Raw genomic sequence first — 22,112 nt, 5'->3', positions numbered from 1 at the left:
AAAATGATGCGTTTCAGTCCCAGAAGGGCGTATATAAGGGAGTCACTCTGCATTCATCAAACTTTTCACATGCCTGATGCAATAGCTTACAAATTAAAGCACTTTGTTATCTAGTATCCAAACCACTGTCTGCATCCAGTTGCTCTTGAACCTCTCGTGGTCAGAGCACAATTTGTGCAACACGGCTGGCCTCTCATTATTCGGGTCATGGGTCTCACCTTGGGGATGGAGACATTGGCTTGAAGGCCCTTGATTTTCACATTATCCGGTTTGACGGACAGCTCGGTCTGGCCCTGGGAGATGTTGAGCGAGCCAGGGGTCGTGCCCTCTGTCTTGGACAGCTTCGGCTCCTGCTTGCCTGTTTGGCTCTGCGTAGATCCACATTCAAAACATTGAACAATTATTTCTGCTTTTAAACTAACAGTTTAAAGCAGAAACATCTGACTGTGAGCTGCTCTGTTGCACGTACAGACTCTGTGACTGTGGACTTGCTGATCTGATAGGCTTCATTCAGGACTTTGCCGTGCAAGTCGTCCAGAATGGCAGCCGGGTGTCGAATACTGACAAAGTGGACCATGGACTCGATGTACCTGAAACAAACCAGGCACACAAACAGCCATTCCAAGTGTTATTTAAACATATTTAGTTAAAAACTGGGTAAAACCTCAGTTGGGAGCCACTTTCTCAATGAAACCAGAGCAATCTGGCCTCTGAATGTACCCCTTTCTCTATGGGAGGCTTTTCAGATGTTCATTTGTGGAGGAAACCTGCCTTTACTGGCAGCACAGAGGCCAGGAGACGGAGCTTCATCCTCACAAAGCAGATTGCTGTTTTCTGCTGTATTACACTATTGTATTCTGTGTGAGACAGCTGCAGAGATCAGTGCTTTTAATGCCATTTACAACCACGTGCTGGTAGCCAAACCCAAACTATTCCTAATGACAGCAGAGTCTGAAGCCCCGTCAGCAGAATCTTAGACCCGAGATGCTGTGTGCAAAGGGATTAAACTGGCTTAAGTTCAAATCTTTGGCCTCAGGCTAAAAATAACTCTGAAATAACTATGAAAGTGCAGCTCTGTGGCAGCAGCCGGGTTATTGTTTTCAGGGTTGTTACCTGTCCAGGGACTCGGCCACAAGGGGCGTCAGCACCACATTGATGGCGCCCTTAACCTCCACAATGGCAGTGGTTCTGGTCTGAGCCAAAGGCTGCTCCAGAGTCCAATCATCCGTCGTTGTGTCCTCATCCGTGTTCTCCATGGCCCTCTTATCCAGGGGAGTGTATGGTGTGCTGTGGCGGAGAGAAGAGGCGACCGCATCAAGCATCAAAGACGTCTGAGGGGCTTCTGTTTCATACTTTATCACCACTTTATCATCATTTACAAGGGAATAAGAAATTAAATGAATAAATATCTGATTAAAGTCCAGCTCAGATACCTGTTGCTCTCATCCATCAGCTGAAGTCCTCTGTCTAGCAGCGAGCTGGCTGAGAGGCCCTGCTTCACCACCTGTGGACGGTTTAAATAAGTGGTTCAAATACGTTCAATTTCACCTCCGACGGAGTTTATAAAACGGAAACTTCGGTGACCACTGAACAAAGTAAAGACCTTAAAGCTGGGCACAGAGAGCTGGTCAAAGGAGGCGGAGCTCTCCTCACTGGTGGGCGTGTCCAGATCAAGAGGGCGATGCAGAGAAGACTTGGAGGTTCGCTTGTTGGTGGGCTGCTTGACGGACCAATTTGAGACCTGGAAGAGTTAAAGTTAGCAAACAGAGGAATTAAGCCGGAAGGATTCTGTAAAATGTTCAGGCTTTAGGTCTAAGGCGAGTGGAGGTACCTGGTAATGGGCCAAGTAGCTCTGGTAGCACGCCATTACGTGGGGCTGCCGCGTTACCGGGCCCGGTTCGGCCGTCTTCTCCGCCTCCACTGAGCTCTCCTCCTCCATGGCCAGGGCTGAGACGAAGGATGCCTGGGAGGTGTGGCTGGGCAGGGGCTGGGGAGGCAGGGTCGGGGGTGGTGGCCGAGGACGGGGCTCGGTGATCAGCTCCCCATTCAGGACGTAGGTGAGGGGACCCTCAACGCTGTGGTAGATGGAGCTCCGGCTGGATAAATAAACATGTTAACCTTTAGAGGCAGAAATACCGTAAAGCTGGTTGATTTTAGCGTGAAAAGGCCTTTTTATTTTTTATTTTTGAGCTGCACAGGGCTCAGAATGTCTCTCTGAAAATGAGCCTCATGTGTGCCATTTGAAACTTTCCACGCGACTAAATTGAATATTTGTTTTTGTACCGATCAGAAAACATGCTGAAATCAAAGTGAGAACAATTTATGCTAATAGAAAAAAAAGACGAGGCGGCTTCGCATCAGGAGTGAAATCCAATTTTCCAGACATTCATAGCCGTGGATCAAACATCTCATTAGCTTCAGCCCCTCTGAATCACGTCCAGCCACGGCGTGTTTGACCGCGTCCAGGTAATAAATCAAAGCTGCGGCGTGTTCTGCCTCCGAGAAAGTTGTTTTTCACAATGAAAGTCATGATTTGGTGAGTATTAGGAGTCACACAGTGGATGTGTTCCAGCTGAGGTCCTTATTTCAGGGTTCTGTGTCATCTAAAGTCAAAATTAACCTCCCATTTCTGTATTTAGAAGTCATTTGACTGAAGTGACACAGAAACAGTTTAAAACTGTACCAATTTCTGCATTTATCACACATATCATTCATCCTTCAGAACGGCTGCTTCATCTCATTTCTAAACACTTTGGGAAATCTGGCAAGGTCAGAGCTCGACAGATCATTCATTCATCTGCGCTTACAGATGATAAATAAGACTTTCGATGCTACTGTGGAGGAAACCTCCCTCCCTCCATCACAGAACTCTTATTCTTGCAGCTTTTCTCATAGTATAACTATCATTTTTCTGCAGACGGGTGTTGTCCGTGTGGCCAACTGTAACCTGCACAACCTGCTACTATTTGCAGCGTTCGCCCCGTTTATCTGACCTGTAGTTCTCCATGTGATACGGCGGCTGCTGCGGCGCCTGCATCTGCTGCCTCCTCTTCTTCTTGCGCCCCGGGTACGTCCCGGGACCTTCGTCGGCGCTGCTGATTGGCTCAAAGTCCTCAGCGGCAGAGAAGTAGGCCTCGCTGTCGGCCACCGACATGCTGGAGTCGGCAGAGCGGTACTGGTGGAAGGTGTTGGAGTCCGCCGACGGCGTGAAGGGAAAGGAGCCGTAGCTTCGGCGCTGGCGAGGAGAATCCAGGACGTTCTCGTCGCTGCGGGAAACCTCGCTGCTGAACTGCACGCCTCCAGACAGCACCGGGGGGGGCTTGTCGGTGAAGACGGCGGCCGACAGGCTCTTGGTGCTGCCCAGCCGACCGGAGTGAACAGATGACTGGCGCTTGAGAGGCGAGCAGAGAGGCGAGCGCACTGAGGAGCGATCCTGGGAGCTGTTGGGTGAGACGGGTGAGACCTCCGGGACCTCCCCCAGGGTGCTGCAACGTAACAAGAGACAACAACACTCAGAAAGCACCTCAGGGCCTGTTGCTGTTCAGTTCACGGCTCTCAGACACGCTCTAACTCAGGGGTCGGGAACCTGTGGCTTGCGAGCCAGGTGCATCTGGCTCAGATAAAACTAAATATTCTCACTTGTTTTAATCCATCCATCGATTTTTCATGTCCTGTTCAGGGCTGCAGGAGCATTATTTTAAATTGGATGATACTGGACTAAACAGGTAAACGCCCCCTTTTGAATCAGTCTGCTCGGTCATTAGCTCAAAGCTAACCCTTCGACCAAGAAGATGGCGAAAAGAAAAAAAGAGTATCGTACATTTCAGGCCGAATGGACTGAAGAATTCGCCTCTGTGGAGAGAGCAAATTCTGCGGTGTGTCTAATTTGCAAAGACAAAATTACATCGATGAAACGGTCGAATGTAAAGCGGCACTTCAACACGCGCCATGCTACCTTTGCATCAAAATACCCGGCAGGAGACAGCAGAAAGAAAGCGTGCCAAGAGCTACTGAGCAGGGTACAAGCTAGAGCTACTGAGCAGGGTACAAGCTAGAGCTACTGAGCAGGGTACAAGCAGCTAGCAGCAACCCGGCAAGGTGACTATAATTCCGCTAGCTTTGCTGGATCTTTAGCAATAGTGAGGAACGGAAAACCATTCACAGATGGCGAGTATGCTAATAAATAATATGCTAATAAATAATATGCTAATATATGCTAATAAATAATATGCTAATATATGCTAATATAATATGCTAATAAATTCAGAGGCTTATTATACTGACATTTAGTTGAATTCACTTTTAAAATATATTATATGGCTCTCATTGAAATAAATTTCCAATTTTTTTGTTTTCGTGGCTCTCTTAGTCAAAAAGGTTGCCGACCCCTGCTCTAACTATTCGTGACGATGCTCACTCAGCAGGACTTTTGCCGTTCACAGGGAACACGCGCTCCTCGTTGCTAGGTGACGGGGTGTCCCTCTCTCCAGCCAGGAGGGGCAGGGCGGCGCTGGAGGAGCTGTTTTCTTCGGAGGAAGAGGCGGAGCTGTGGGAGCGCTGGGGCACCTGGAGGCTGAGGTGCTGCTGGCCACGCCTCTCAGGCAGCTCAGGAGGCAGGCAGGGGGAGTGCGTCTCTGTTTTGAGTCCGACGACCTTTCCTGAGAAACCATGGATACAACAGAAAGAAAGCTCAAGATGCTTCATTTCTGCAGCGACATAAACAGCCAGTGATCCTCAAGCCTTCCTTTAAATGCATTCGAACCATAAGGAGACATATCCCTAACAAATCCATACCATCCACTTTTGGAGTTTCCTTTGTGATGATCCACTCCCCCGGCTGCAGCAAAGACTGGCCGTAGCACATGTCCGACTCGGTGCTGGAAGAAGAGAACGCCGACGAGGAGGAGGGCGTCAGCTCCTCCAGCCTGAAGAAGTCCAGGCCCATGTTGGTGCCTCCAAAGAACCTGCAGCCTCCCAGGCAGCCGCAGCGGTTCCTGCCTCGCTTGTTGCGGATGCTGGGCTCATCGGGCCACAGGAACCACAGCCTAGAGAGGGGGGGAAACCGAGTGTGGGGGTCCAGTTACGAGCTAAAACAGATGATTTCATGGTGAGTATGGACTGGATAGTGTAGTGGTGAGATTGCCACCTTTCATGTGGGTGAAAGCAAGTGGATTAATCTCCAACTTGCATTTTTGATGGAATATCCATCCATCCATTGTCTAAATTCTGTTCAGGGTTGCTGGAGCCTATCCTTAGCCCCACAGGTCTAAAACATAGTAAAGCAACCATTTACACTCACATTATACCCACGTTTAATAGAGAATCTCCAGTTGACCTAATATGCGTGTCTCCAGACCAGGGATAGAATCTGGGCACCCATAATAAACCCATGTTAATGGATATATTGTGCTGAAAGTTCATGGGTTCAAATCCCCTGCATGGAAGGTATTACCTCCATTTGGGGTCCTTAGGCAAGGCCCCCTTAGCCTATCTGCCTACCTGTAAGTCGCTTTGGATAAAAGCGTCTGCTAAATGCATAAACATAAGTATTTGGCCTTTATCGTCGTATGTTTCTGTGACGACAGGAACAGAGTCATCTCCCCTTGTTTTAAATCTCTGTGTTGCATTATGAGCCGAACACTGACTGCATCGGTGACTCACTCCACAGAGGTGTGACACAACAGATGAGTCAGTTCCTCTCTGAAAATAAGTTTCAGCACTCACAGTTGTGTGAAACGTGTTTTAAAGCGTCACCACTGAGCTGCGATGCATTCAGGCTCAAAGTTAACGTCAGAGCGTGTTCTACCTCTTGGTCTGAGCGTCATGCAGCTCCAGAAAGTGCCTCTGGACTTCACATTTGGCCGGGTGGTCGGCAGCCAGGGCGATATCTGCTGTGATGAGGTTGAGGTTGACCGAACCGGCCTCCAGCCAGACTGAGCGGCGCAGCAGAGGCAGCTGACCCAGACCTAAGGGCTGAGCCGGACCTGGACCCTGCCCGGCCAGCAGCAGCCTGGCGGCCTCGCTGTGCTGCTGCTGCTGTTCGATGTACTGTCGGATGTTCACGTCCTGCACCACGGCGCTGATGCCCTCGCCCACCGCCTGGTTGTGCAGGTTACAGTTGGCCACACGGACAACACCCGTCTGCAGAGGGTGTTGGAAAAATTATAGTTATACCATGAGGAAAGCTGCAAGAATAAGAGTTCTGTGATGGAGGGAGGTTTCCTCCCCCCATCTTTTCTCTTCTCATAATACTATGTATCAAGCAAAAGTGTTTTGACTGCATGCACTAGTCTTTCCCATAATATTAAATGGTGAGAAATGCGCCTTTTCCCATAACTTTGAACGTCTCTTCCCATAATAATGAGTGCCGAGAACTGCCTTTTCCCATAACATGGAACGTCTCTTCCCATAATATTAAATGGTGAGAAATGCGACTTTTCCCATAACTTTGAACGTCTCTTCCCATAATATTAAATGGCGAGAAATGCGACTTTTCCCATAACTTTGAACGTCTCTTCCCATAATATTAAATGGTGAGAAATGCGCCTTTTCCCATAACATTGAACGCCTCTTCCCATAATAATGAGTGGCGAGAACTGCCTTTTCCCTTAACATTGAACGCCTCTTCCCATAATATTAAATGGTGAGAAATGCGCCTTTTCCCATAACATTGAATGCGCCTTTTCCCATAACATTTTGTGGTCATAAACAATATAAATAGCATTAGCACCATCTTGTTAGGCAGACAGCTCTGAGCAGCTTCCTGACAGGTTGTGCCGACTCGTCTCTTTCTTGCAAGAAATAAATGTTTTGTGTTCATCGTTTCCAGCGACTCTGAGCCTAATTTTGAGAGAATTTTTTTCTAACAGCGAGAAAAGGAAAAAAAGATATAAATCTGCCCAAAAACCAGAAATCTAACATGTTTCTAAACCGACAACCTGCAGGGTTACATGCACAGCTGAGCCAACACATAAGCCTCAACATGTCCATCTGCTTATTTTAATCATAAAAAGGGCCAGAAAACGACCTGTGAGGAAGTCCAACATCTGGCAGTGATCCATAATTTACTGCATGAAGAAAAAAACGCTGCAGTTCCACATTCACAGCAGATTAAATTTGACATCTGAACAGTACAAAACATATTTTTATATTATTTTTGTCTCTCAATGTGCAAAAACAGGCCAAAAAAAAGGAAACTATGTGCATTTTTTCCCTTTTTTTGGAGACATCACAGTCCTCACATGAAGATCAGATAAAATGGCCCTAAACTGGTCTCAGGGCATGAAGGCAGGTGGGAATGGAACATGGAAAACGGTTTCCCTACAGCAGGAGCCTCTAATCTTAAGCATGCTTTCATTTCTTCTGGAGTTATTTCAGTCCAGTCCAGTTATTTCCAGGTTTTTGGCTGTTAAAGTGTGAACTGGAGCTCCGTCGCTACCAGAAAACATTCTGCTGCTTCTAAACTTTCTCTGAGGCACATCTCCATGTCAGTAGAGCTGAATTCACTGCACAGATGTGTGATTTTTATCTGCCACATGTAATAATCAGGAATTTATTAGAGCAGAGCGACCAGAAGCTGACATGTCGTCCAAATGTGCTGCTTCCAAATCCCAAATATGAGAGCCGCTGGACTGGGAACTGGGCTGGATTAACATTAGGATTAACTTTAGGGCTGCAGCGATACACTGATCTCACGATACGATTCAACACGATTTAATACACATCATTTTCTGAAAGATTTTAAAGGGACAGTGTGATTTAATATGAATCGTCGCTGATTGGACTGATGGTCTGACCTTTGACCCGGAAGAAGAACACCACCAGACAAACAGAAACAAACAAAGATGTCTTCAGCCTACTCAGACTCATGTTTATGTTAATATTACATCATCAACCTGCTTGTTTTACTTGCTAAATACCAGAAAACACAAATCCAAATTCTCTAATAACAAACCATCTTTTTTCGTTTTTGAGAAGGAGCTCAAACAATAAATTACAACAATCCTACGTTCTATAAACAGAAAAGCCATCAAAACCACTGAGCTATGCTCTTTATATAACATTTTTATCAACTGATTTATCACTGTTTTGTACAATGTTAATGTTCTGTGTTTTCACTAATTGTAACGTCTGACTTTTCAATAAAGTTGCTTTAAACATATATATATTTTTTTTTTTCAGATTTTCAGCCGCGATTATCGATATATATATCGATAATCGCCCCGATACTTTACCGGTATCGATAAAATGGCTCAGCCCTAATTAATTGGACTGGGAACAGAAAGATGGAGGTTTGGGGCAGTTGAGCGTTTAGATGCAGGACTGGTTTGAACTGGTTTTATTTGGGTGTTTTTGTCCGGTTTTGTGCAGCTCGATTCTGAATGATTTTGGTTCTTCTAACATCGTCAGACTAACTCAATAAGTCTTTTCTTTACACATCATCGCTGCTCGGGGTGAGTTATTACCTTGATATTGGCGGCGCAGCCGTGCTCCACAAAAAAGAGGTCGACTCCATCCATGGCGAGCCGCGTCATGGTGTACTTCAGGTCCTCTGATGTGCGACAATGACCAGGCAGGCAGTTCAGCTGCAAGACAACCATTGTTCAGAGGCTTTTCAGTGCTTTCTCACAGCCTTTGACTGTGCTTTACATTGTGCCTGCGGCCACAGCTGCTCAGTTGTCAGAAACTAATGAGGGCTCTGGGGTAGAGATTTGAAAAAAATCCTTGTTAAAATACACATACAAGCAAGAAGTGTTGAGAAACGCTGCGATAGAGCCTATCACAGCGGTGTGTGCGTCTCCAATGGAAGGCAGCTGCGAGGATATAAATAGACGTGTGTTGTCGCCTTCTCAGTTTCTTAAATTGTGAAAAAAAAGTGTCTTTTCTGAGTCAAGCTTCATTAGAGGAAGGTTTTCAGTGGTTTCTGTTGAGTATCGGATCACACAGGCTAGATCTGACCAACATGCAAGTCCTGCAAAAGCAGCCTCCAGCTGCAACCATGTGAAACTAGTTCAAAGCAAAGCTTGACAGCTGCATCAGAGCTAAGCTCACAGCTCCTGCAGCACTTCTTACTACCAGTGGGTACCTTTGCATCGCAGATGCGCCGATCAACGCCATGCTGGCAGATGACGGAGGGCTTGGGCTGTTCGAGCTGGAACTCTCGAGAAACTACGTGGAAAAGGAAAGACTCCCCCCACTCGATCATGCTGGCCACCTTACAGGAGAAAGAGAAAATACATAAATCAATCTGTAAGAGTAATACTTGAACCCAGGGACTCAGCTCGCCTCAAGATCTTTAACATAACCAGCTTAGATTTATCTTCTTAAGGCTCTTTAGCTCCAGCGAATAAAAACAAAAACTCCCACACACCTGAGGAACGGTGACCCTGCCGGTGAGGCCCCCGGCCTGCATGTCGATGAGCCAGGCGTACTCCAGAGTGTCACTGCCCAGAGGGAGGCCCTGAGCCGAGAACATGGCATGCGCCCTCATCTGCAAGCCAGACAGACTCAGGTGTCCATCCCTCAGCACGCCATCCGCCGTCGGACGCTGCAGGCAAAACCAGAGATGAGCACACGATCGAAAAAGAACCTCTTCCTCCAGCATAAGCTGTTGTTTCTCTTTGTAATATCCCAACGAGAGGCACAGAAAGGGCGTTTTATCCCGCTGGAGGAGGTGAATGTGTCTGGGATTATGGAAAAAAGGATTCAAAAACATGTAGCTGCTTATTTAGAAACGTGGCTGAGAGCAGTTTTTATTGAGGTTGTTTTCTTGTGACTGAGTCATCCCCTCTGGTTCCACCTTAAAGAGCCGGTTGTGTATTTACTGCCGACTCCACAGAGCAGGAATTATTCACTGTGCTGGGCTGGCTTTGCTGATGCTGTAACCAGTGAGAAGGACAAAAGACACCAAAACAGCTGCTTTTTTGTTCTTGTTTTCACAAATATGAGAAGAACATTGATTTTCTGAGGGATTACTGACCAAATAAACTGTAAATATAATGTAAATTAAAACCAAAATTCAACACAGAAAACATCAAATGAGGAAAGTGAGACATTTTTATGGAAAATATCAGCTCTTATTGAGTCTGATGGCAGCAACGTGTCTCATAAATAATGGGACAGGTCCATATTTCCCCACTGTGTAGCATCGACTCTTCTTTTAACAACATCTGTAATCATCTGGAACTGAGGAGACCAGCTGCTGGACCTCTGGGAGCAGAAGAGTCCGGCTGCTGGACTCTTCTTCTACGAAGCCGTGCTGCTGGAGTAGATGCAGGATGTGGTTTAACTTTGTCCTGCTGAAATATTTCAGGCCTTCCCTGAAGAAGCTGCAGATGTTGCTCTAAAACCTGTTCATACCTTTCAGCTTTGATGGAGCCTTTCCAGATGTGCAGGTTTCCAGTTCCACAGGCACTAATGCCCCCTCACACCATCAGAGATGCAGGCTTTGAACTGAGAGCTGATAACCAGCTGGATGCTCCCTCTCCTCTTTAGTCTGGAGGACGCAGCCTCAGGTTCTGATCCATCTGACCACAGAACAGTTTCCTCTTTGCTTCAGTCCATCTTAAACCAGCTTCGGTCCAGAGAAGACGGCAGAGTTCCTGGATCATGTCCACATGTGGCTTCTTCTCTGCCTGGTGGAGCTTTAACCTGCATCTGTGGATGTTACGCTGAGCTGTGCTCACAGACCATGATTCCTGGAAGTGTTCCTGAGCCCAGGCAGGGATTTCCAGGACAGAATCAGGTCTGTTTTTAATGCAGAGCTGCCTGAGGGCCTGAAGGTCACAGACATCCAGGCCTGAAGGTCACAGAGATGTCTCCAGATCCTCTTTGGATGATTTTAGGTTCTGTAGATGAGACTCTTCCTCTCTCAGGTGCTCTTTTATACCCAATCATGTTGCTAATTAATCTGATTAGTTTCAACATCTTCCTCCAGCTGTTTCTTATGAGTAACACCTACTTTTCTAGCCTTTTATTGCTCCTGTTCCAGCTTTTCTGAGACGTGTTGCTGCCATCGGGTTCAGGATGAGCTCATTTTATCCATTAAACAGTAAAACGTCTCACTTTTACAGAATATTGGCTGATAAGATTTCTGAATCATTGCATTCTGTTTTTAATTCACATTTCAAACAGCTTGCTAAGTTATTTTGGACCTGGGAGTTGCAGTTTAAAGATAAAATCAGCACCTGGTAGTTGTCACTGACGAAGATGTGAACCGGAGACAGGAGCATCTGAAGCATCGTCTCCTTGTAACCCTTTTTCATCTCAAAACACAGCCGCTCCAGAAAGCCAGACGGACCCTCTGGACCTTCACTGCTGCAGTGCTGGAGACGCCAAAAAGAGTTGGTTACAGTCAGAAATGCACAAAGAAAAGGGTTACTCGGGACATCTTTTAGCATCTGTATTACTGTGCAGATTTGGCATTTGGCACGTGCAGCTGTTGCCCATAGCAACGAGTGATGAGGCCAGACTCAACATGGCTGCCCTATTGTAAAAGCTTTATGCCAGCCTGTGTTATATGTGCTCCTAATGCAATGTAACATGATGTTATCTGTCTCACAGCACAATATTCACACTAAATATTCACATTTTCCTGCATTGTTTGTCATCTTTCTGATTTTTTTCCCCTTTTAGTTTTGCATTTTTCTTCTCTTTGCTGTACTTCTCTGCCTTCTTCTAGCTCCAAGCCCTTTCAAAAATACATTTCAGGCCTTTTGAAACTGCAGCAAATGACTTTCTACTAATATTTCACATTTTTTAACTTTTATAGCAATATTTAAAATAACTAACTGCACATTTTTCCACAAAAATTTTCAATCCTTTAAATCTTTCTGTCCTTTTTAACCTTTCAACTTTTTCAACTAAGACTTCTGCATTTTTTTGCAAAAGGTTTAAATGGTTGAACATTTTTGTGGACAGATTAGTTATTTAAAATAGTTTTAAAAGTATAAAAGTTAGAACCATCAAAAGTCAAAACTAAGACTTTTGAAACTCGAGCAAATCATTTTCTGCTAAATATTCACATTTTCCTGCATTGTTTGTCATTTTTCTGATCTTTTTCCCTTTAATTTAGCATTTTTCTTCTCTTTCCTGTACTTTTCTGCCTTCATATAGCTTCAGTTGATTAAAATATTCATATTTTTCTGCATTATGAACAGAATTCATCTCAAATGTCCTTCTTTAAACCTTCAATTTTTTCTGCCAGGACTTGTAACTTTTTTTTTAAGACATTTAATCAATTTTGCCTTTTTCCAGAAAGTTCAAGTCATTCCAATGTTCAAATGTTCAAATTCTTGTTCAAACTGTTTTCTACTCAATTTTCACTATTTTCACCTTTTTTAGCATGGTCAGCTATCCCCATTCAGCGAATAAGCATTCTCACTGCTGTTTTGCAGGAACAGCTCTTTCTAGTGGATGTTTGATCATCTTTAACTCCTGATGCCTCCATTTTCCTCTTATTCTTAAAGCCAAAGTTTAAAACTAAATGAAAGGCAATCATCAGTCTTACTATCGGCAGCCGGCCGTGGACTTTGTAGAGGTTGATGAGCACCGTGATGTCCCAGGGCCGCAGGTCCAGGGGATGGATGTCTGAGCTCTCCTTCTGTTCGCTGTCCTCCATCCCCAGAGGAGACCAGCCGAGGCCTGAGGAGGTCGAGGCTGACAACACAGGGCTGGACACGGCCTCCTCAAAGTCTGTGTACATGTCATCCTCGCCAAAATAGTTTTCCTGTTCCAACAGCAGAAAGGGAGCTCAGAAAGCTCTCAGACTGGGATCTCTGAAATATCACTGACAGATTTAAGGATTTCTCTACCTTGATGGCGATCAGGGCTCGGAGCAAAGGCCCGTAGAGGAGGATTTGAGAATCTGGGGACATTTCCATCTCCACGTGGAGTCTGTCAGGAGGCAGCTCGGAGGGGTCGGTGGCAGCCCGGCTGTTGGCGGCTGAAGCCGACGTGGAGGTGTAGCGCGGGGGGGCGCCGGTGTGCTCCGGAGGCCGCAAAGCTGACAGCATGGACTCCTCCATCTCAGACACTGGGCGACAAGATGACAGATCGGTGAGTTTCAGGGCGGTTAGAATGTCTTCCGCAGTCTTAATGCTTTACTAACTTTACTAAGAAATAATCCTGGTGAGCTTACACGACTGCTTGAGCTGCTCATCAGCCTTCTGCGGATAGATGGGGTGCCAGGTGTAGTCAATGATGAGCAAGAAGTTTGGCACGCTCCAGCAGTCCACCCAGCCAGCTCTGGTGGAAGGATGAGAAAGACGTATAGGCAGCACAGCTTTAAGGCCGCATCATCGTTTAAAGCGGATTTCACACTTCATCGTTTGCTTTATGACGCGTTCAAGTGAAGGACGAAGAGGAGGCGGCGGACAGCAAACAGGTCACGCCTAATTTCCCCCGATCGTAACCTCCCAGATCTCACAGTCATACATCAGCACAGCCAGACTCAGGGCTACGAGCATTTTAAATGATCATGCACTAAATCTGATGAGGCAAACCGATCGATGTACGGTTGTTCAGGTCAGGACTGTGCTGACGATCATTTCAAGCTGCATAGCTGCTCATATCAACCACATGTTGACATGCATGGACCGATCGTGGTTTTAGTTTCAAAGTTACACATCAAATTCGGGTTAAAATCAAAAGAAAAAGGGAAAAAAAGGCTCAGAAAATGAGCTATTATTTCTCATTTTGCAGCTTAAAAAGTGTTGCAAAGGCGCTAACACCATGTGACAATTTATCAACAAACTTCTTCAAATGCTGATGCGCTGAAGTCACTTTTTATTTCATAAACTTTACAACAAAAGGTAAGCTTGAGACGTCATGGAGGTTCTACAAAGGTTGAGAACCTTTATTTGGACAGTAAAACAGCCAAATGAGTGTCCTGATTGGCATGAAGGCTCATCAGTAGAAAACAAAGAAATAATGAAATGATCATGTCCAAACTGGTTTGTTAGGGTCCTTTGACCCATTTAAAGTCATGCAGGACTTGGCTTGCATGTCAATAAACAACTCCGCCTTTATAGGAGTAATTCTTATGTAGAAAACTGAACAAAATGAGCCTTCGCTCGTCTTATTGTTACTCGTTAGTCGGTTGATTTTTCAGTTAAGATAAAGAATGGAGACGTACACAACATCTGGTAAAACAGTGCCCCCTTGTGGTGACGTTTTTGAGGCGTAAAGTTACAAAATCCACCTTTAAACAGTAAAAATGCCCGACTCAACAACAGAAACACAACGAGAAGTGTTTGTAATAGTGTTTCTACCAGAGTGAGAGCTGCCAAGTGCCTCAGCAGAAAGTATTAGCACAGCTTAAAGTTAGCGTAATGTTAAAAAGGTCAAGTTTATTCATAAAGAAGCGACCAAACGATACTAAGAAGAATGAAGTAATAGGTAAAAACAACCAATAAAACACAACACAGTAGTAATGCCTGAGCTGTACAGATGTGCATTTGGCTGTTTAAAACCCTAAAAGTGAGCAATAAAATCCGAAAATCAATCTGAAAATAAACTGGGAGCCAATGAAGGGAAGACGAGACCCGAGTTATTTGATCAGGCTTCAGGTTGAAAGAGGAGCTGCTGCATCAAAGCCCGAATACAAAGACTTACAGCGGCCCGAGCACCAGGTGATAGGAGCCTGATTTACCAGCTCAGGTTCCACCTCGGCAATAACGTCCCAAAACAAATCACCTCAGTTTTACTTTCATTAAGGTTAAGAAAGCTGAGCTTCAGCCAGGTCTTTATGTCATTTAGACAGTTTAGTAGGGGTGTGATGGACAGGTAAACCAGGATGTCATCAGCAAAGCAGCAGAGTGGCACGTTACGTTTCCTAAAGACAGCCGCAAAGGCAACATATGCAAAGAAAAAAGGATTGGACCCAAAACGCACCCCTGGGGCACTCCTCAAGTGAAGAATCCTGATCCAAACCACAGTATCAAATGTCTAAAAGCACTAAAACCGCAGAATTATCAGAACCAACCGCTGAAAACAGGTCATTAAAAACCCCAGTGAGCCCAACTCAACAAGCACATCAGATCTGAAATAAACAGCATCAAACTGAAGGCACATTCTCACTTCTGTCTCAGCACTCGTGTGATGAGTCATCCTGCTCCTTGCTAACACACTCACTTTTTTGCCCACAACAAGAGATTAAAAGTGTGAAGGTTTATCTCACTCTGCGTGGGTGATGTTCCTCCAGCGGGGCTTGGTGGGTTTTGGAGGAGGAGCTCCTTGACTCTCCCCTGACATGAACATGTCAGGGGGCAGCTTGACGTTCTGGTAGTCTTTGGCCAGGGTGAGGAGGGGGCAGCGGCTCGGGTGGCACTCGGGCAGCGACAGACGCATGTCTGTATCTTCCGCCTGAAGAGGACAGAAACACCCAAGCACCCACACACATTCACAGCCGGTGTCAAAGTGCTAACATTTGTGGGCGCGCAGCAAATACAGCTGCAGCTCAAAAATAAGTCTTTAAACCAGCATGAAAAATTCCCTAAAAGCAGTCGTACGTCTGCAGGTGCACCTCCAAAACAGTAAAAACTCAATTAGGAATCGACATTTTAATGTGCAGAACAAAACGCGTCCACTTAAGGCCGGACTCACCCTCAAGCTGAAGCGGGTATGGCAGATGGTTGGAACAAACTCATTGAAAGGCAGAGTGAAGTCTATATTGAGCGTCTCGCCACAGGCTGCCAGGTACACTATAGACAATCAATAAAGCAATTGATTAGTCTGCCTGTTTGAGGATTAAATGGAGTACACGCACTGTACAGTGCATCATGACTTAATAGAGTTAAAGTATCCCATCATGGACACTAGCTTCCAGTGTTAAAGAGGCATTACAGCGTTGGCTGCCTTCATTTCTGCCAAAGCACAGAGCAATGGGTTCATTTGACTTACTTTATTAGTTTTAAACCTTTAAAAGGAAAAAGATTTGGGCCAAAATACAAATGCATGTGTCTGAAAGTGATTTTCTCTCTAAATGTGTTTATTTTTCTACAATCTGCCACTAAAGTTTCATGCTTTTATTTTCCACCACATCCGTATCAGCAACAAAACTGAGGGGCAGGAAACAAATGAACGGAGCTATGTGACACCTCCAGAAGGAAAAGGTACAGAGATGGAAACAGCCCGCCGCTTTTGGCACTTTTTAAGCTTTTGGCGACTCATTTTACATCGTTCAAACATGCTAAATGTTTAGGGTTAGGGTACAGTATGGTGGAGAGTCTCCTCCTATCACACTAAATACCATCAAGGTTACCTCACATAATGTCTAATGTGTTATGTGTTAGGGTAAAAGTACAGGGCAGGACGCCATTTTGTCCAAATACATAGCATTAAATGATGCGCAGAAGTACAAAAAATACGCCTTTTCATTCATATTACAAATATTTGTTAACCAACCATTAACCTTCTCTGACAGGAGATAATGCAAACAGTACATAAGATGCTCAATAATGGTACCAAATGCCATTTTTCTACAGTTTATCTGGGGAAAACGTGACAAATAGCTGTTAAAGACAGGCTTTAACATGAAAATACATCCAGGATAGCTGAGGTACAAAGTAAGATCAATAAGTACCAACAATACTGGGAATATGGATTGTGTTTACATCCAGACTCATTCTAAATTAACTGATATGTATCCTGTGGAAGAGATTTTTAGATATCTCATTATCACGTGTACTCGATATTAAGTCTGAAGTTACTCATTTTATTGTTATTATGAAGTAAAACACTACATTTAACTAATGCGCACGTTATATGAAAATATATAGTAACAAAGGAGAAATAAAGGTTTTAGAAATACAGTTGGATATGGCCCAAAAGCAATGGTGAAAAACAAGTTTGAGAACAGCTTAGAACCAGTTGGAACCGGTTTGGTCCTGCTTGAGAACAATTTGACATGTTGGCCGAAAGCCAACCAATCGGGGACAAGTATTAGGTGTGATGTAATTGTTGCTGGGCAGAAGACAGTTTGGGTTTTCATCTTTTTTAAAGAAAATGTAGGGCTTTACCAGAAAATTAGTTAATAAAAACCTGCACAATGCAACTGTGAACGGCTTCCAGTAACTTTGAAGGTGCTTTTTCTTAAAATGTTGAAGAGCCGAGTCAAACTCTGGCCCCGACTGGGACTTTGTTTTACCAAGTGATATGCAGAATATCACTTGTATGGACGCCTGGGTAACCAAATGCCTATGTTTTTTTGTTGTATTTAGAGGTTTTATTCATTTAAACAGGAGTTCAGGTGTGATTATTGCTCATGAGTTGTCTGTAAAATGGCATAAACCCTAAGCCTTCCATAAATCCAACATTTTTGTGCACGCACACGATGCAAAGTACACGTCTAAGCTTGCTTGAGTTTAATCCCATTTTAAATTCCTCACTTTTGGGCACAAGCCAGTATGACGCGGTGGCAGTAAAAGCATAAAACTTTAGGTTTTCAATCAATTTTCAGAGGCAGATTTGAATAAAATATCAAATATAATGAAAAATACACCATTGAGGAGTTTTTCTAAATGTGTATTTTTCTTAAATGAAATATTTACATTTCTAAAACCTTTATAAAGCTACATGGAATTAGCAGAGCATCAATGAGGCCGTTTCTTTGTCAACTACCTGCTGACCAACGACTAAAGGAAGGATAATCTTATCTAATCTTAATTCACTGAAACAACAGCTAAATTAGATGGCAGCTAAAACATTCAGACATCATGGAAAGGAGCAATAATCTCTAATAAATCATGTTCATTTGCAGTGGGAGACGTTTAATTACACAAAAACCTCATGAATACTGTACAAGAGATGCTTTTGTGGATATTTCCATGTTGAAGTCTTACCATTCTCCTGCTGCTTGGTGGAACAGTCGATCCAGTTGTGCTGGTTTGCCGCCCAGATCATCTCAAACTGGTGGAAAAGGATCTTGAACTTCCAAGAATAGGGCACAAAGGAGTAAATGTCAGGGGCACTATCACTCGCCCAGTCCCGGATCAAATCTGTGGAAGGACGGAGAAGTGGTTCTCGTAAACGGCTACATGCTAATAGCTTGATCTGCCAATCGTTAAATCAGAGTAAACTTTTACGGTTTTAGGTTTAATATTAGAATAAAAAGAGAGAAAAAGTAATTTGCTTTATTTTTATCACTTTCATCAAAGTCAGAAGTCTTTAAACAACAAAGAAAATTCCAGATGAATCCAGTCTGAGCTTTAGAAGCTTCTGATTGGCTAAGAGCCGCCTTTCTGTGACATCATGGAAAATAAATAAATAAATCAAGAGAAATCAACCGGGCCATCGAATCTGGTTTATCCTTTGGTTCAGTTTCCAGATGCCTGAAGGTCCCACGTTCATCCGTTCAAACAATACCTCACCGCTCAGGAAGGAGACGGCTTCAAAATGTGCAAATCAACCCCAGAACCACAGAAGAAGACTTTGTGAAGACACCGGCTGAAGCTGCTGAGATAGAATGATGAGCTGAAAGGCCACTCGGCCCATAAAAAAAGCTGGACTATAGTTTGAAAGATCTTAATTTTGGGGGCCTCCCAAACTGTAAAGCACGGTGGTGGCAGCATCATGTTGTCTTCCAGGAAGTCTTCCAGATGGACAATGAGCCCCAGCATAGTTTACCTCCACATTAGATACAAAGTTGGCATCAAAAAGCCCCGACCTCAGCCCTTCTCTGCTCTGAGAAACCCGACCCAGTTACACCAGTTCTGTCCTGGGGAACGGGCCAAGAGAAGCTCGTGGAAGGAAACCCAAAACATTTGGCCCAAGTCAAACAGTGTCAGGGCAAAGCTGCCAAATACCAAGGAAGGAAAGTAGATTTAACACATGCAACAATAGGTGGGCGATCCTAAGTGAGCACAAACAGAAACTCGTCTTCTTTGTTTGACGTTTGATTCACTCACCAGAGAAGAAGTTCTTCTGGGCGTATATGAAGTGGTAGGTGGCCTTGTACACCTCAATCTCACACTGCCACGACTGAGGCATGTTCCACACTCGGGGGTAGCTGGCTATCACATGGAACTGGAAAGAGAAAGCCGAGGGCAGACACGTTTTCACACGTTTTCCTTTCACAGAAGGAGAAAAAGAAGCTTCCGCTGCATCTTGCTTCCACTTACAGCCAACATCTCAGCCTCCAGGAGAGTCCGGTACTGCATGCTGCTGGTGGTGTCCACGTGGAGCAGCTGACCTTTGATGGTGGGGGAGTAGCCTGAGGCAGGAAACAGAGAACGGGAGAATTCTTACGTCTGAGTTATTGGAAATGAGGTCATTCACACGTAAACCGCATCTCTGGGGACGGAGGACACGATATCATCTGCTCAGGGGGGGTGAAGCGTTACAAATGCTTTATGTTTCTGTATTTATCAGACGCTTTTATCCAAAGCGACTTTCAAATAAAGATATAACAAGCTATATAAAAAGCTAACAATAAGCTACATAGAAGGAACCCAGGAGTCCGACTCTGTCAGAGGGGACAGAGTAGAGATAGGGTGCAGGCATAGAAGGAAGTGCAGAAAGATAAAGTGCAGAGATAGAGGGGGTAGGGAAGTACAAGGTAAGTGCAGGGATAGGAGATGCTCTCTGAAGAGCTGGGTTTTCAGGAGCCTCTTGAAGATAGACAGGGACGCCCCTGTTCTGGTAGCGCTCGGTAGGTCATTCCACCATCGTGGGACGACACATGAACATGTTTGGATTGTCTTAGGCGTGGTGTAGGAGCTGCTAGACGACAATCCTGGGACCAACGGAGGGACCCAGTTGGGACAGAAGCCTTTGCAAGAGCATTCAAGTAGATGGGAGCCGCTCCATTAAGCTCTTTGTAGCTAACATCAGGGACTTGAATCTGATGCTAAGGGCAGCCAGAGGAGTTCAATGAACAGAGGGGGGACGTGTTCTTTTAGGCATTTTATGATAACATTTACTATTTATGTGGAAATTAAGTAATTCTTCTCATTTTTACTGGTGAGGAGTCTTCCACTCTTTAGATCACACAGTGTTTCCAATCTATTGCTGTTCTAGTCCCAATTTTTATGGAAGATGCAACATCACATGAAAATTTGTTGATCTAAAAGACAGCAGTCTAGTGTGTGAATGTTCCTAAGATGTCTAATGGTTGTAAAACAGACTATAATTCCCTTGGGTTGAGGGAATCAATCATAATCTTTGGTCTCTTCTCCCTTTGGAATCAATCGATTAATTTCACAGCACAGGCTGGGAAACCAGTTAGGAGACCAGTTAGGAGACAAGTTAGGAGACCAGTTAGGAGACCAGTTAGGAAACCAGTTAGGAAACCAGTTAGGAAACCAGTTAGGAAACCAGTTAGGAAACCAGTTAGGAGCGCGTTGCAGTAGTGAAGGTGGGAGATGACCATGGCCTGCACCAGGAGCTGGGGGGCATGTTGGGTCAGGTATGGTCTGATCTTTCTTATGTTCAGTAATGCAAAGCGGCACGAACGAGCAGCTGAGGTAACGTGATCTTTGAAGGTTAGTTGGTCATCAATCATGACACCCAAGTTTCTAGCAACCTTTGATGGAGAGAGATAGGGATTCGGTTTGGATGCAGATGCTGTGATGTGTGGTTGGTTTGGCTGGGAAGACCAGCAGTTCAGTTTTTGGGAGGTTAAGTTGGAGGTGATGGGCTTTCATCCATGTTGATATGTCAGAGAGACGGTCTGAGATTCGTTTTAATTGCTTTAATCTGGTTATGGCTTTAGATTTCATTTGGGATGGTCTGAAGTGATCTTTGTTCTGTTTAACTGTAGCCATGAGGAGTGTAGGAGGGAAAAGTGTGGAATAAACCCCACTCAGCACAGAATACACCTAAAATAACACCAAAATACTGGTTTCTGACTTATATGACTTATAATTCAACTTTATTCCAGTTTTTAGCTTTTCTCTGCCTTGCCGGCATTACAACTGTGCAGAGTGCTGCTCAGCAGCTCAAAGGAAGCTTCTGAGTGGGTTTCAGAGAGGACTGGCTGGGCGCCAACTGGCGAGCGGCGTGTGGCGTTATCGTGTCCCGGGGCTCTGAGTGGCTGGATTAGAGACCGGTGGCTTGGCTGAGGTTAAATGAAACGAGCATGAAAGTGTGGGGAAGTGGGCACGTTTTGTGGGTTGGCAGCTAAAAGAAAAGGATAAAGAGCTGAACTGTGAATGAAAGTTGTTTCTCTGTTTTTAGAAGCAGGAGGAAAGCAAAACTCTGGAAACTGACGGCGGCGGCGGCGGCGGCGGCTTCCAATCATCCAATAAATAAACTTATCAGGAGAATCTTTCATGGGGCTAAAGATGTTAAATGATCCTTTAATGTTGCATTAATGACAACTGAAAGGAACGTCAGTCTCAAACATACGTCAGCATTAGTTAAAATGAAGATTGGAGCTAAAATTCCTCATTCACACCAACAAAAACTAGCAGATTTATTAAAAATGTGACAGTTTGGACTCAATTTGTCCAAACCTGCGCATTTAAACAGGTTTTTGAGCTGTTCAGTAACTCATCTCACTGTGTGAAACACCGTCTTCCCAAAAATTAAACAAAATCCAACATTTTTGTGCACGCACACGATGCAAAGTACACGTCGAAGCTTCCTTCAGTTTGATCCTGTTTTAAATTCCTCACTTTTGGGCACAAGCCAGTATGACGTGGTGGCAGTAAAAGGATGAAACTTTGGGTTTTCAATCAATTTTCAGAGACAGATTTGAGCAAAATATAAAATATAATGAAAAATACACCATTGAGGAGTTTTTCTAAATGTGTATTTTTCTTAAATGAAATATTTACATCTCAAAAACCTTTATAAAGCTACATGGAATTAGCAGAGCATCAATGAGGCCGTTTCTTTGTCAGCTACCTGCTGACCAATGACTAAAGGAAGGATAATCTTATCTAATCTTAATTCACTGAAACAACAGCTAAATTAGATGGGAGCTAAAACATTCAGACATCATAGAAAGAAGCAATAATCTCGAATAAATCATGTTAATTTCAACTAAAATGAAGATTGGAGCTAAAATTCCTCATTCACACCAACAAAAACTAGCAGATTTATTAAAAATGTGAAAGTTTGTCCAAACCTGCACATTTAAACAGGTTTTTGAGCTGTTCAGTAACTCATCT

General features: G+C 44.4%; 1 protein-coding gene across 5 annotated transcripts in view; it reads right to left on the bottom strand.

Moving 5' to 3' along the window:
* Positions 1–22,112, bottom strand: part of kiaa1109 (KIAA1109 ortholog) — an 84,121-nt gene that overhangs the window by 45,999 nt on the left and 16,010 nt on the right. For all 5 annotated transcript variants that reach the window (XM_072364759.1, XM_072364761.1, XM_072364762.1 and 2 more), the window contains exons 13-34: positions 19,119–19,210; positions 18,906–19,023; positions 17,841–17,996; positions 15,604–15,701; positions 15,179–15,363; positions 13,139–13,245; positions 12,813–13,033; positions 12,509–12,727; positions 11,187–11,324; positions 9,371–9,547; positions 9,086–9,214; positions 8,466–8,585; positions 5,807–6,141; positions 4,795–5,045; positions 4,418–4,658; positions 2,994–3,485; positions 1,832–2,096; positions 1,604–1,741; positions 1,434–1,504; positions 1,114–1,287; positions 470–590; positions 219–368 (exon numbers count right to left, since the gene is read on the bottom strand). In XM_072364759.1, coding sequence (XP_072220860.1) covers positions 219–368; positions 470–590; positions 1,114–1,287; positions 1,434–1,504; positions 1,604–1,741; positions 1,832–2,096; positions 2,994–3,485; positions 4,418–4,658; positions 4,795–5,045; positions 5,807–6,141; positions 8,466–8,585; positions 9,086–9,214; positions 9,371–9,547; positions 11,187–11,324; positions 12,509–12,727; positions 12,813–13,033; positions 13,139–13,245; positions 15,179–15,363; positions 15,604–15,701; positions 17,841–17,996; positions 18,906–19,023; positions 19,119–19,210 — 3,998 coding nt within the window. The remainder of the gene's footprint in view (positions 1–218; positions 369–469; positions 591–1,113; positions 1,288–1,433; positions 1,505–1,603; positions 1,742–1,831; positions 2,097–2,993; positions 3,486–4,417; positions 4,659–4,794; positions 5,046–5,806; positions 6,142–8,465; positions 8,586–9,085; positions 9,215–9,370; positions 9,548–11,186; positions 11,325–12,508; positions 12,728–12,812; positions 13,034–13,138; positions 13,246–15,178; positions 15,364–15,603; positions 15,702–17,840; positions 17,997–18,905; positions 19,024–19,118; positions 19,211–22,112) is intronic.

Source organism: Leuresthes tenuis, unplaced genomic scaffold, assembly GCF_036924035.1.
Source record: "Leuresthes tenuis unplaced genomic scaffold, fLeuTen1.0.hap1 SCAF_15, whole genome shotgun sequence".
In the NCBI taxonomy this organism is placed as follows: Eukaryota; Metazoa; Chordata; class Actinopteri; order Atheriniformes; family Atherinopsidae; genus Leuresthes; species Leuresthes tenuis.
The sequence above is the reverse complement of the archived record's forward strand: the minus strand, read 5'-3'. Positions and strand labels throughout refer to the sequence as shown.